The sequence below is a fragment of the Lacerta agilis genome, chromosome 10, assembly GCF_009819535.1.
Source record: "Lacerta agilis isolate rLacAgi1 chromosome 10, rLacAgi1.pri, whole genome shotgun sequence".
Taxonomy (NCBI): Eukaryota; Metazoa; Chordata; class Lepidosauria; order Squamata; family Lacertidae; genus Lacerta; species Lacerta agilis.
Window position 1 is genome coordinate 18,911,415 of NC_046321.1, and position 14,305 is coordinate 18,925,719.

General features: G+C 44.0%; 1 protein-coding gene across 1 annotated transcript in view; it reads right to left on the reverse strand.

Moving 5' to 3' along the window:
- The window catches only part of SLC13A4 (solute carrier family 13 member 4), a 40,481-nt gene extending 35,820 nt beyond the window's left edge, over positions 1-4,661 (reverse strand). The window contains exon 1 of the mRNA XM_033162725.1: positions 4,076-4,661. Coding sequence (XP_033018616.1) covers positions 4,076-4,174 — 99 coding nt within the window. The 5' untranslated portion in view covers positions 4,175-4,661. The remainder of the gene's footprint in view (positions 1-4,075) is intronic.
- Between the last annotated feature and the right edge of the window lie 9,644 nt (positions 4,662-14,305).

The following is a 14,305-nucleotide window of genomic DNA, read 5'->3' on the forward strand; positions in this document are numbered from 1 at the left end:
ATGATGGGTGGGATTGCCAAAGTCTTTTCCCCCAGATTCCAGCCTCTTCCCCTTTAATCTTTTTTTTTTTTTTTTGGCCAAGCATGTAAAAGCTGAATGCACACAAGTTAAAGCAACATAAGTTGTGGGTTTACTGTATATTATATTATTTATATTGTACCATCCTTTATCCGAAGAGCATGGGACAGTTCGCAACATAAAAATACAAGATAGGAACACACTGTCCCTGCCCTGCAACTTTCTCAAGTGTGTTTGTTTGGCTGGAATGTGTCCTTGAAGTATAATAATATCTCTTGCATAAGATAAGATAAGATTTATTTATTGTCATTGTACAAGTACAATGTTGTACAAGTGCAACGAAAGTGGATGCCATCCCATAAAGACAAAACAAAAAACAGCACAAAAAACAAAACACACACACACACACACACACACACACACACACTGTCAGCCACACATGCACATGCATGCCTGGGATGGAGATATGAGTGGAGCTTGTAGGAAGCTCTGAGAGAGCAAAGCATGCAAACATCCATCTTGTGTTTTGCTCTCCGCAAGAGAGACATGCAGGGAGAAAACTGGAGAAAAACCAGGAATGGTTTAATTTAATTTTTAGGCTTTTACAAAATAATTAAAGTGAGCAGGGGGCGAGAAAGAGAGGAACCAGTGCATATAGTTGAATTGAATCCAATCAAGCACATTAAATAGTATGATATTTCTGACTTGAGTTATGGTTCCCAATCCTAAAGCCACCTTTTCCAACCTCGTGCCCTTCCACTCTCATCAGCACAGCTTCAGACAATTCCATGAATTCACAAAACCACAGAGAAGTGGTTCTGCCTTGATAGCCAAACAGAACTTCCACCTGCTGGGGCAGCATACCCCTAACAACCAACTGCTGCAGCCAAAGAACAAGGGGAGGTTGAGAAGAGGGCATTGAGCACTTCAACTCAGAGACCTGCACTGGTTGCTAATCTGCTGCTGGGCCAAGTTCAAAGGTGTTACTGCTAGTATATGAAGCCCGTCACAGTTTACCTGCGAGATTGCTTTACCCCATACATGCCCACTCAAACCCCTTTGGCACTGTTACAGGTTTCAAATAATACTCATTCAGAACCTGCACTTTGGAAACTGAGGCAGGCACCTTCCCTGTAATCTTTTCAGCACCCGCTATAAGCTATTTTGTTTCGGCAAGTCTATCCAGACATGTGGAATGTTGGCATGTGCTTTAAGCTGGTTTTCAGCTTGTGGCTGATTTTAACCAGTCTTTGAGTGTTTCAAACAGCTGTTTTCCCACTGATCTAATATTGTGATTTTAAGCTGTATGTGGGGCATCAGGAGTGATTTGTGGGCATTAGAAGGGAAACATAGAAATGTTTCCATGAAATAAATACTGTATATGGAATTACCTGTTCTGTGCCCCTACAGACTAAGCTGCAGATCAGCCCATAGCAATCCACTTGATTTTGCATTTCTCCAAATTTTGTGATGCAGTTCTCAAGAAGTTTAAATATAGCAAAATATGCATTTAAGTCGGGGTGGCCCTGTAGGCCTTTGCCTCTGGCCCTCATAACTCTCCCAAGGCCACCCCCCTGGGCCATCCCACTTATTAGCTCTGCTTTGCACCCTGAATGCTTTTGCCTGGCTGGAATGTGCCCTTAAGCACTGGTAATGCCCATTGCTTGTCCAGTTGAAGGAGACTGAAGGCTGGGTGAAACTAGCCTACTGTGCAAAGATAAAAATTTTCCTTGCTTGCCCCACCCACTTTTCCCTCTGGCCCCGCCTACCACTCACGTGTGGCCCTCAGAACATTGCCCAGGAGGGAATGCGGCCCTTGAGCTGAAAAGGGTTTGCCATGCCCAATTTCAAAAGATATTTTCAGAGAAAATACACATGTAAATATGAGAATGAAATGCAGATTAATGCAGGAATGGAACAGAATTGTGGGCAAAAGCATACAAAATTAAAATGGACTGGAAGCAGACCTGCCCATCCATTATTTAGTTCTATATTAAGTAACTACTTGCTGGTTAATTTGATTTTTTAAATTCATCATGCCGTCATTCCATCTTCATCATTGCACCAGGTCTGTAAGCTTGTAATTGCTTAACTCTTGTGAGCTCAAGAGAGGCGAAAGGAAAGAAAAAACCTCATTTATCTTCCTTTGCCTCGCTCTTCGTTTACTTGTTTAATGAGGTTGAAATTTGTTTTAGCTGACTTCGACTTTGCCTAATTTGCCAATTTGTTCATTTGTTCACTCCAGCCCTGATAAACAAGGGGACACCATTAATTAAACAAGTTGCAAACAAATTAATCAAAAGGTGCAACTCGACTTCATTAAAACAAACACTGCCAAGTTAGAGAAGCTGCCTTCCTAGAGAGCATTTGTGGCAGTGCAAACTCATTTGCGAAAGGAAACTCATCTCCAAAATTAATGAGGAAATTTCATCTGCCTTTTCCTTCAGTTCAAATGATAATGCAACTCAGCTTCATTCTTTGATTAAGATAATCACAGGAGACCAAGGCGAACTGTTTCCCTCCCCTCACGTATTTTTGCACTCACAGATGCATATTTAAATCTAGAATCCAAGACTGTAAACAAGACTTAATTGGAAAAAGGCACATGGCAGCTCAGCCCTGCATGTAATCACAGCATGCTTCTGGGCATGTGCAGAGCACATTTTCCCCCTCATTACAAGTGAGTATCAGTATTGGATTTGAAATGGTTTTTATATATTTGTTTTAGCTTGTAGATGACAGATAAATAGATAGGCTGGCAGACAATGAAAGCACCAAACAGCACGTCAAGCAAGTTTGCTGAATACTTTAATTCTGAGAAGCTACGGATAATGCCACAGATCCAACAATGCGGGATACATTAACACCACATGGCCTCAACCTCGAGCAGCCTTTCTCAACCTTGGGTCCCCAGATGTTGTTGGACAACAACTCCCACCATCCCTGCTAGCTAGGGATGGTGGGAGTTGTAGTCCAGCAACATCTGGGGATCCAAGGCTGAGAAAGGCTGAGCTAGAAAACAGTGCAAGCATCACTTAGGAGGCCTTCGGTCACTGAAGCTGAGCACTCCATCCTCAAAGCTCTATAGCATCTTCAAATATCTGAAGGGCTGTCACATGGATGATGGAGCAAGCTTGCTTTCTGCTGCTCCAGAGGACCTGAACCAATGGATCCAAATTACAAGAAAGGAGATTCTGACTAAACATTGGGAAGATTTTTCTGGCTGTAAGAGCTGTTTGACAGTGGAACGGGCTGCCTCAGAAGGACTGCCTCCTTCATTGGAGGATTTTAAACAAAGCTTGGATGGTCATCTGTCGAGGGTTCTTTGAGCCCCTTCCAAATTTACATTTCTATGAGTCTACCCTGGAAACAGCATCATTTTCATTGGAGTAAAGGTGGAATCCAGAACAATTTGCTATAAGAATTTAATTTATATATTTAAAACTGTTTTTAATTGTTTTATATATGCAACTGTTTTAACTCCTTTTGCATACACAATTGCCTTAGAGATGTTTTTTCTTGCACTGCGAAATTGCTTCGAGAAGTGATTCACCAATGAAATAAATAATCAAGGCTGAGTAGCATCCTGTGGAGATCCCATGCAACTGAGGCAAACGGGCTGCCACCTTAATGTTGCATTCGAACCCCACTTATTCAATAGGGCTTACTTCTGAGTAGAGGGATTGCACTGCAGCTCTCCCTGCTCCCCTGTATACACCTTCCTGACCGCTTGCCAAGAATGCTTTGCCTAGTTGGCCTGCTAACTCTTCTCCTTGAGCACATTAATTTATTTATCACAGTTATAACCCACCTTTCCTCCGAGGAGCTCGAGGTGGCGTAAACAGTTCTCCTCTTCCCTATTTCACCCTCAACACGACGCCGTGAAGGTAGGTTAGGCTGAGCTTGAGTGACTGGCCCCCAGGTCACCCAGTGAGTTTCACAGCTGAGAGGGGATGGGATGAACCCTGGTTCTGGTCCAGCACTCTAACCACTATACATGACTGGCTCTAAATCCAGTTATGGTGAAAATGAGAGGGCGGGGAAGCAAAGTACTTACACTGCTGGGGTATAAGAGAGGCAAAGGAAGCAACAAGAGTGGAATCAGGATAACCAGCAACAGGTTTCTGGCGCGGAGCAGCTCCTTGACTACTGTCATCCTTCTGTTCCTGATGTATCTCCTTGATGGCCCAATGGGAATCCTCAGGGTCTTCCTCCAGCCCTGGGAAAATGGTTTCCTCCTTCTACGGAAGAGCTATTGGCGGCTCTTGCTTCTTTTCTCCTTTAAGAGAGCGTTGTGAAATGCATTGGAGAGTCTCTGCCTTTATGTAGGACTGACTAGTGCCTCCTCATGACCAACGCACCATAAGTGTCTGAGGAACATAATGTTCTTCCTTCTGACCACCACCAGGAAAATCACCAGGCGGCCTCCGTGCAGTCCATTTTCTTTTCGCCTCCCATCACGTTTGTTTGCTTGGAGTATGAATCAGGTAGGCAGAAACCCAAACCTTTCTTGAGCCCCGCTTTCTCCTTCTTGCAGGTATGCCCACTTTCAGGTGCACCTCAACTAAAGAGTTAGCATTCAGTTTAGCACAAATTAAAATAGGGAAGAAAATCCACAGCTTTAAAAAAGAGAGTATTTTCTCTCCCTCTCTCTCCCCCTTTATGCTTTTTGCATTCTTTCCTGTAACATTTCTCAACTGCTTAAAGATTATCTTTCTCCTCCTTCCTTCCCTACCCTCAGAGCAGCAGTTCTCAGGGAACGCACAGAGAAGCAATTCTTACACAGATTACCTTCATCTTGAGATAAAAACTTGAGAGGAAGTCCCGACCTACTGCAGCTCACCAATGGGAGGGATGGAAAGGAGCCCCAGCTCCGCCTGCTAAGAGGATGGCATTGGAGGAAACCAATGTCTTTCAAAGACAAGTGCTATTCCCTCCCTCCAACCCCTGGCCCCACCACCTACCTCAGCTGCTGGGCAGTGTGACTGCTTCAAGGCCAAGGAATGGTTGTGAAAATATAAATTTCCCACCGGCAATGCGAAATGATTCACTTTTTACCTCACGTTGTTCGTCAGTTGCAACTTTAGCCATTAAAACAGATAAAGCGGGCCTGTACAAATAGTGGTGCCCTTAATATTAGTTGGGGCCATTTCGTTCTGTAAGCTTTGGCTCCTGCCCTGGGTTCTCAAGCAGTTAAATCTCTGTGCGATACGATTATAGTAGAGAAATAGTTGATGAAGGGCCATAACTCAGTGGTAGAGCATCTGCTTTCAGACCCTATTTTCAAGGGACAACCCTGATTTAGAGAAGCCGTCCCAGTTTCTGATTTGATCCCAGAATGTCCCACTTTTCCTTAGGACGTCCCTATTTTCATTGGGGAAATGTTGGAGGGTATGGAGTTATCTGATCCCCGAGGCGTCTGAAAGCAATCACTATAGGGAGGTGGTTTTTTTAAAATCTTTAATGTTTTATTATGTTTTTACTGTATATACGTTGAAAGCTGCTCAGAGTGGCTGGGGCAACCCAGTAAGACATGTGGGATATAAATAGTAAACTTATCATTGAGGAATGGGACGTTCCCTATTTTCATTGGAGAAATGTTGGAGGGTATGTGCTTTGCCTGCAGATCCTACTGTGCTGGCCCCAGGGGTTTGTCCGTGAAGCAAAGTCCAAGTTCAGTCCTGGGTCTAGGGGTCCAAAGGAGGTCAGTCCGGCGGGAAGCGAGGCAGGGAACAGGTCAAGGTCCAAGGCAGGTGCAGGCACGAGGTTGCAGGTTGAGCATGTGCTTGCAACTAAGTTGCTCACGCAACTTGGGCTGGGTCTGGCTGGCTTTTATCTGGCCCTATGCTTAGGGCGGCCCCGATCCTCCGGAGACTCGCCTCTCCTCCGGGCCTGGAGGCGAGCACTCCTCCTGTAGGCACTTAGCTCTCTTCGCCTCTCTGCCCTGAGCCTCTGTAGCTTAGGAGAGGCTGGTGGGTTACTGGACCCAGGGGCTGCCTCAGCTTCCTCTGAAGAGGCTGGGAGTGGAGCACCTGCAGGCAATGGGTCCTCCCTCCCATCAGGAGCCAGAGCAGACTCTGCTGGTGCCTGCACCTGGGGATCCAGCACAGGTGGGGATCCTTCAGGCTCAAGCCCTGGTCCCGGCTCAGCTGGTTCTGGAGGTGGGGAATCCTGTGCAGGCTGGGATCCCTCAGGTTCAGCATCAGAGTCTGACTCCCAGGCCATCACAGCTACCAGGATCAATCCCCGACATTTCCAGGCTGGACTGGGAATGTGCCCAGGATGAAACCTTGGAGAACTGCTGCCAGTCAGTGTAGACAATACTGATCTAGATGGACCAGTGGTCTGACTCAGTATGAGAGCTTCCTATATTCAAATGGGCTTGAAAGTATGCTGAACCCTGGTGCATGGGGTCAACTGCAGTTACACACGCTTAGTAATAGTACTGAAAAAAGCTAGCTAGCTTTTATTTTTGATTTATTTATTGGCCACACCACATTTTGCCCGCTACCCTGAAATTTTCTCATTCCTAGCCTGGGTGTGGGGTGTAGGAGGAGAAATCTAATTCAGTTCACATGTAAAGGTGAATCTACCTAATTCTCTCTTTCTCTCTTTTTGAAACAGAATGTTAACCAAAACACAGCCCCTGATAGAAATTTGAACTTTTCTGAATTTTGCAGGAAGACTATGCCTAGCAGAAATGTGTATATTAGAAGAAGAAGAAGAAGAAGAGTTTGGATTTGATATCCCGCTTTATCACTACCTGAAGGAGTCTCAAAGCGGCTAACATTCTCCTTTCCCTTCCTCCCCCACAACAAACACTCTGTGAGGTGAGTGGGGCTGAGAGACTTCAGAGAAGTGTGACTAGCCCAAGGTCACCCAGCAGCTGCATGTGGAGGAGCGGAGACGCGAACCCGGTTCACCAGATTACAAGTCCATGGCTCTTAACCACTACACTACACTGGCTCTCATGCAGAAATGTGTATGTTATGAGAAATTTTCAAACTTTTTCTTCTTAAAAACAGCAAACTGATGTAACAAGGTGAAGAATGGAAGATTGGAAAAATGAGAGAGTGAGAGAAACCAAAGGTGACAGATTTGCCCAGCCCTGCTTGAGGGCAATTACTTTCCCCCTCTGGGAGCCTTTTCTGGCTGGAGAGTGTGATAAAAACCATGTAAACAAATACATTAATTAAATGTATGGATGCATAAATGAGACTTGCCACTCTCTTAATGACTTCCTTCTTGTTCATGTGCCAGAGGTTTTTAATGTACCAAAGAAGAAAGGTTTAAAAAAAAGTTCATAGCAAAAAGATGTGAAGTGGTAAACCTCCCCATCCCAAAGAGGAAAAGTACTAATATCTTTTTAAAGTGACTTGTCCCCCACCCCCTTCCAAGCAATGAGTAGATGAGTTCATAGAAGACTGGCATTCAGTTAGAAATCAGTGAAACTTGAAATTAGGGTTGTTTTCAACTGACTGGAATTAAAAATAAAATAAAATGCTGGGTGAGCTTTCTTGGTTCTAGTTACAGGTGGGTAGCCGTGTTGGTCTGCCATAGTCGAAACAAAATAGAAAATTCTTTTCAGTAGCACCTTAGAGACCAACTGTGTTTGTTCTTGCACACGAAAGCTCATACCAAGAACAAACACAGTTGGTCTCTAAGGTGCTACTGAAAAGAATTTTCTATTTTGTTTCTTGGTTCTGTTCTTGATGCCGGAATTATGTGTGCAACTGCATTAATGGCCAGAATCTGGGGCACATTGCCAAAGTGTTGCTGTCTTTGAGTAAAACCGGAATCTTTTGACTGAAGGTCAGCTGCATCATTGTCATCTCGTGTGCATGCTTCTTCTCAAAGTAGGAAATCCAGAGGAACCTACCCGAAAACCTCTAGCACCGGACAGCTCATCATCTCTCTAGGCCAGTAGTCTTCAGCCTTTTCTGACCTGGGATGCATTTTTAACCCAGAAATGCATTTGGGGATAGAGAGAGAGATGCTGCTGTTGCAACACGCCTTAGATCAGGCCATGATCTGGTATTTGGTCCACCCACTAGTCTAAGACCAATGCTTTAGATAGTCGGTTCCATTGTCAAGTGACTCTTACCATTAAGAAGTATCTTACAACATTCAGCTGACATCTGCCTTTCTGTAACTTAAGTCTGCTACTGCCATTCCATTTCTGGATTTTGGACAAGATGGCCTCTGTGGAATCCCCTTCCCTGAGTAGTCCAGAATTTTATATTCCCAGAGCCTCCAAGTGTTCTTATTTTCCAGGGATGTCCCTGATTTAGAGAAGCCGTCCCAGTTTCTGCTTGGATCCCAGAATGTCCCACTTTTCCTTAGGACATCCCTATTTTCATTGGAGAAATGTTGGAGGGATGGAGTTATTCAACTCCCGAGCCATCTGAAGGCAATCCTGTGTAGGGAATGTGTCTCCCCCCCCCCTAATATTTAATATTTTGTCATGTTTTTATATATGTTGGAAACTGAGTGGCTGGGACAACCCAATCACTTGTGGGGGTATAAATAGGAAAATTATCATTATGGAATGGGACGCCCCTATTTTAATTGGAGAAATGTTGGAGGGTATGCCTGCATTCCTGCTCTAAGGATATGCTTGGCGACCAGCTCATTATCTCCTGGTTACCCCTCTAGCTTTCCTGACCACCTGGAAAGCTTTTTCTTTCAAAAAGAAAACTAAATTAGATGGTGGTGATAAGGGCTTTTAAATACCTTGTGTGCACTTTTTGCCGGCCTTGTTGCTTATCTCCACTGATAAATGTACCATGGATCCAAGCATGCCTCAAAGCATGGGTGTTTTACTTCTTCGGTAGAGATGCTTTAGTAAATAAAATAGACCTTTATGGATGTCATTCCCATATTTTGTGCTTCTGACATTACCCACAATAAAAGAGGAGGGTGGAAACCAACAAAGCTCTATTTTACAAGCAGGAAGCAGAGGGCTGTAAGAGTTATTTCTAAGGTTCATTGATCCACTGGGAGCCCGAGGGTGTTTTATGCTTTGTTTGTATATGTATTATTCAGAGAGCTAGCAACCGCTGGCTCTTAAATCAACAACACTCCATTTTGACTGTGGGAGAAATCCCACTGTGCTGGGTAATGTGCTTTAGAGTTTAACAATAGCTCTCTATATAAAGAAGGGGTGATGAAGCCCAGGCCTGAAGGCCAAACGCCTCTCTCTCTCTCTCTCTCTCTCTCTCTCTCTCTCTCTCTCTCTCTCTCTCTCTCTGGACTTTGGCACTCTCCCCCTTCTTTGCCCCCTCCCCGTGTTTTAGCCCGGCTGGAATGTGTCCTAGGACTTTGATAATGCCTCTTGCTTTCCTCAATAGGGGATAGAGGGGTTGTATGAGTTTAAAATACACATTTGTTGCTCTGTCTACCTGTAAGATTGCCTAGAAGGGAATGTGCCGCCCTCAGGCTGATAAAGGTGACTTGTCAGGGGTGCTTCTCAGCCAAGGAATACACACGGCAGAGAGTTAGCTCTTTATTGTCAATGGGAACACTTGTAGTTGCTTCAACACCCCTGAATTCCTACGCACACCAATCTGGCATCTAGGCAGCTAATCCCAGGTCTATGGAGCAGTTTCAGCAGAGCCGGCACGCTAGTGGTGGCGATTTTTGTATTCTGCTGGCCTGGGCTGTCTGTCTCTCCTAACTGCCTTCTTCCAATGCACCACAGACAGCATGTTTAGGCAGGGCTGTCATACGTCTGGGATTTCCCGGACATTACAGGATTTCAAAGGCGGAAGTGATGTCCAGGGGGGATTTCTATTATTATTATTATTATTATTATTATTTTATTCAGTTTTACATTTAACATTTGCATTCACATGTAGATCATAATCATATACAAATAAGATTCTCTGAAGCCCTAGACTTCCCTCCATTTCCCCTCCATGGGTTCCATAGTTATTCTTTTCCAACTGCATCATATAAACTCAATTCATACCATAGTTCTTGTTACATTGCAAGTGTTTTTTTTAAAATCCTTCCAACGTTTTCATTGTTTACAGTGTTCTTTTAAGTAACTTATAAATCTCCCCCATTCTTTATTAAATTTATTATCTTCTTGGCTTCTGATCTTCCTGGTTATTTTCGCCATTTTGCCATAGTCCATCATCTCTGTTATCCATTCTTCTCTGGTAAGCAAGGGAGAATTTCCAGAAGGCGGGGGTTTGTCCTGGATCTTCGAGAAGTAAACTGAGAAACCGTGGTGTGTGGTTTTTGGCGTTTTTGTAAAGAAAAGCTCAACAATTTGGGTGGTTTCCTGGTTTTTACTTTTTGAAATAGGTTTAGGAAAGACCCCCTAACCAAGTGGGCAGACAGAGGGACAATCATCCATGGCAGGCTATACATTCCAGCAGGCAATGTGTGTGCAGCTGCATTGGTCTACTCCAGGTGCACCCCACTCTATAGAGATGTGATCTACTCCCAGTATAATAAAACTGGCAGTGATCTACCCATTGTCATTGGTCAGAGTTGTTGAGCTTTTTTTTTAGGGGGAAACACCAGAGTTGTTGAGCTTTTTTTTGAGGAAAGGTTTACATAAAATCACTCACCAAACAGTCCGCAACCATCCCTCCTTCCCCCACTCTACCGCAGATGAAGGGAACATAGTGTTGGGGGCAGGACATGTCATGCTCAGGAGCAACCGGACAATCCCTTTTTTCACTCCCACGATTGATCTGGAGAACCCTGGCGATCTGCCTGGCGATCGCAGTCGACTGGTTCGACATTGCTGGTCTACTCGATGTGACACATGGTGGCAATGGCATGCTCTTGCATTAGTTTGAGTGGGCGGTGAACAGAAGCCAGGCAGAGTGGTGACGAGGAGTGAGAGGGCAGGGCTGTTTCTGCCTGGCACCTCCAAACTGGTATTTTACTCTCTGAGATCCAATGGAGCGTGCTGTCCCATCACTGGAGTCCTGTGACACAGATGTGGTCCCGCTACACACATGTAGTCGGATTCCTTTCCCTGCTGCATGTCAAACAAGATGAGCTGCCTGCTGTTGGTTCTCTGACTGGCTGACCAAATGCGACCTAAACTAAACTATTCATTCTGCAGGGGATGCAGCAAAATTATGACTCACACCACGGAGTTACTCAATCACAGGACAGGAACAGCCAGGAATGGTGTAATTACACAGCTAGTAGAATCTTTGATCTGCCATTGCTGAACAGATGTCTGAGCCCACACAGAGTCAGCTCTAGGCTTGGAGCCATACCAGGACGTTGACGCTGCTTGGGCCCTTTTAGTCTGACTGTGAGTGCTCTGTTTTTGGAGATATATATAAATATTAGTGTTCCTAGAAAATAAATGCTGACTCTCCACCATTTCTGTGCAAAGGGGCTTCAAAAGCCACTGTTGCTAAGGTTCCTCGTTTAATTTGCAGAAACTGTGGGATTATCTCCCCATTCCTTTAATATGATCTCCAATCTCTAAGGAAAGTGAGATCTGGATAACTCAGTTTTCATCTCTTACGGTGGGTAACTGCAAAAATAATTGTGTCATCATCTCTTAACCAAACTAAATCAAAACGAAATTAGAAGACGCCTGCTTCTTGGGAGAAAAGCAATGACAAACCTAGACAGCATCTTAAAAAGCAAAGACATCACCTTGCCGACAAAGGTCCGTATAGTTAAAGCTATGGTTTTCCCAGTAGTAATGTATGGAAGTGAGAGCTGGACCATCAAGAAGGCTGATCGCCGAAGAATTGATGCTTTTGAATTATGGTGCTGGAGGAGACTCTTGAGAGTCCCATGGACTGCAAGAAGATCAAACCTATCCATTCTGAAGGAAATTAGCCCTGAGTGCTCACTAGAACAGTGTTTTTCAACCACTGTTCCGTGGCACACTAGTGTGCCGTGAGATGTTGCCTGGTGTGCCGTGGGAAAAATTGAAAAATTACTTTATATATAGTCAATATAGGCACAGAGTCAAATTTTTTAACATTTTCTAATGGTGGTGTGCCTCGTGATTTTTTTCATGAAACAAGTGTGCCTTTGCCCAAAAAAGGTTGAAAAACACTGCACTAGAAGGACAGATCCTGAAGTTGAGGCTCCAGTACTTTGGCCACCTCATGAGAAGAGAAGACTCCCTGGAAAAGACCCTGATGTTGGGAAAGATGGAGGGCACAAGGAGAAGGGGACGACAGAGGATGAGATGGTTGGACAGTGTTCTCGAAGCTACTAACATGAGTTTGGCCAAACTGCGGGAGGCAGTGAAGGATAGGCATGCCTGGCGTGCTCTGGTCCATGGGGTCATGAAGAGTCGGACACGACTGAACGACTGAACAACAACAATGTTCTAGGCATGTGATGCAACCACAATATTCATTTTGCATCTGTATCTAGCAATGTGAAGGAGCCTGATCCGTTTCAGATCTGCTCTGTGTTGTTCTGGTTTGATATTTGGGTCCAAATCTGACCTGTTAAGTCTAAAGCTCTGTTTAGCCCCCATTGACTAGTATGGGAAATCTAAAAGCAGCTATGATTTCTTTTCACACAAGTGGATGTAATTTGTAGGCCAAATAGCCCTTCCAGAATGGATCAAGTCTGCCAAAGTTCAAACAGATCCATCCAGGGGTTTCCATGCAGGGAACATTTAAGGTGGTTTGTTGTTTGTTTGTTGTCTGAAAGAAATAAAGTATTTAACTGTTTTATTTTATTCCAAAATTGGGTGCAAATTGCAGGCACAGTTCCTACTTCTGAAGGAACGAATACTGCCAAATTTCTGACAGGTAGTTCTTCTACAAGGTCAGACTACCATTTTCAGGTGGGGAAACAAAACAAAAAAACAACAACCCCACATTCCTTCCCCTAATTTAATCAGGGCAATCCGTTTGAGAAATGGGGACATGAGGACAGTTAAGTAACCTGTCAAAGTGCAGACAAATAGGTCCAGGGGCTATAACGCTAGGTGATTTTATCTTGTTGTAATAACATGGAAAAGTCACTGTTTTTTCTCCCCCCTCCCCACTTCCTAGAAGTATCCCCCTTGAAGAAAAAAGAGAGGGCACTATGATTTCTGATGTTTTGTTAGGAAAAGGGATTATTTTCTTAGACCCCAATAGTCTAACTCTACTGCTTATGCCCTGTTCTTGCAGCCAGAATATTGAGGAGAAAGGCAGACTCCATGTTTACATTCCTCCTCCAAATCACTGACAGTGAAGTGCACTGGGAAAATAATTCACTGATTAAAAGATAATCAAAATGTCCATCAAAATGAAAGGTCCCCTCTCTCCAATCTCCTATATATTCCCTCTCCTTTCAAGTGCTAGACGTTTTACCGTTCAACTTGATTTCATTTTTCAGGAAAGGAAAGGAAAGGGGAAAAAGGAAAAAGGAAAAAGGAAAAAGGAAAAAGGAAAAAGGAAAAGGAAAAAAGGAAAAAGGAAAAAGGAAAAAGGAAAAAGGAAAAAGGAAAGGAAAGTCATGCACAGAACTTTTGGGGGATGGAGGAACCGAGGCAACCAGAACCACTTCCTTGGGGATTCCCAAATTCACCTGTTAATAGCCTGATCTAACTCAGGAGTATGATATCATGACTTGAATCACCCCAATTTGCCTCATTATTTGAGGTGCACACAGAGCTAATGCATGACGCTATTATTCCCTGCAGAAAAGCTAATGAATTCATCAATGGGAAAATTGGTATTTTCTCCACCGTGGATCCCAAACATTCATCAGTTTTCAAGCTGAGGTGTGTGTGTGGGGGGGGGGAATTAAGGCTGCAATTCTATGCACACTTACGAGGGACAAAGACCCATAAAATACAACAGGACGATCCTGAATAGACATGCTTAAAAATGCCCTGCAAGGCTGTTTGCACAAACAACTCTGAGGCCTTTTGGCCCTGGCTGTATGTGTATCAAAGCAACTGCCACACTTTGTATGCGCATTCACATAAACCTAGAAGGAGTAACAAGAGGGAACACCAAAGAACCAATGATTCATTCACTTGGAGTGAAATGAAGGTACCCTAAAAGTTAGGATCAGATTAACTGATCTCGATATATAATGTCCATGGACATTAATTTTCCTTATATGGATTTTGCATGGTTTATACTGATTCCACGTGCCAGTCAGTGGGAGAGAAAATGTGTGTCCTGGTGTTTTGGGCTTTGTGGCTACCATAGAATTTGAAAACAAAGGGTCATGTTGGTTGCCAGAGAAATGTCCTTGGTTCTTTATATAAATTAATGTCAGCTGGGATGGACAGATTGGTGCATCTGTCCATTTTGGTTTCTCCCACTTTCTCACTTAC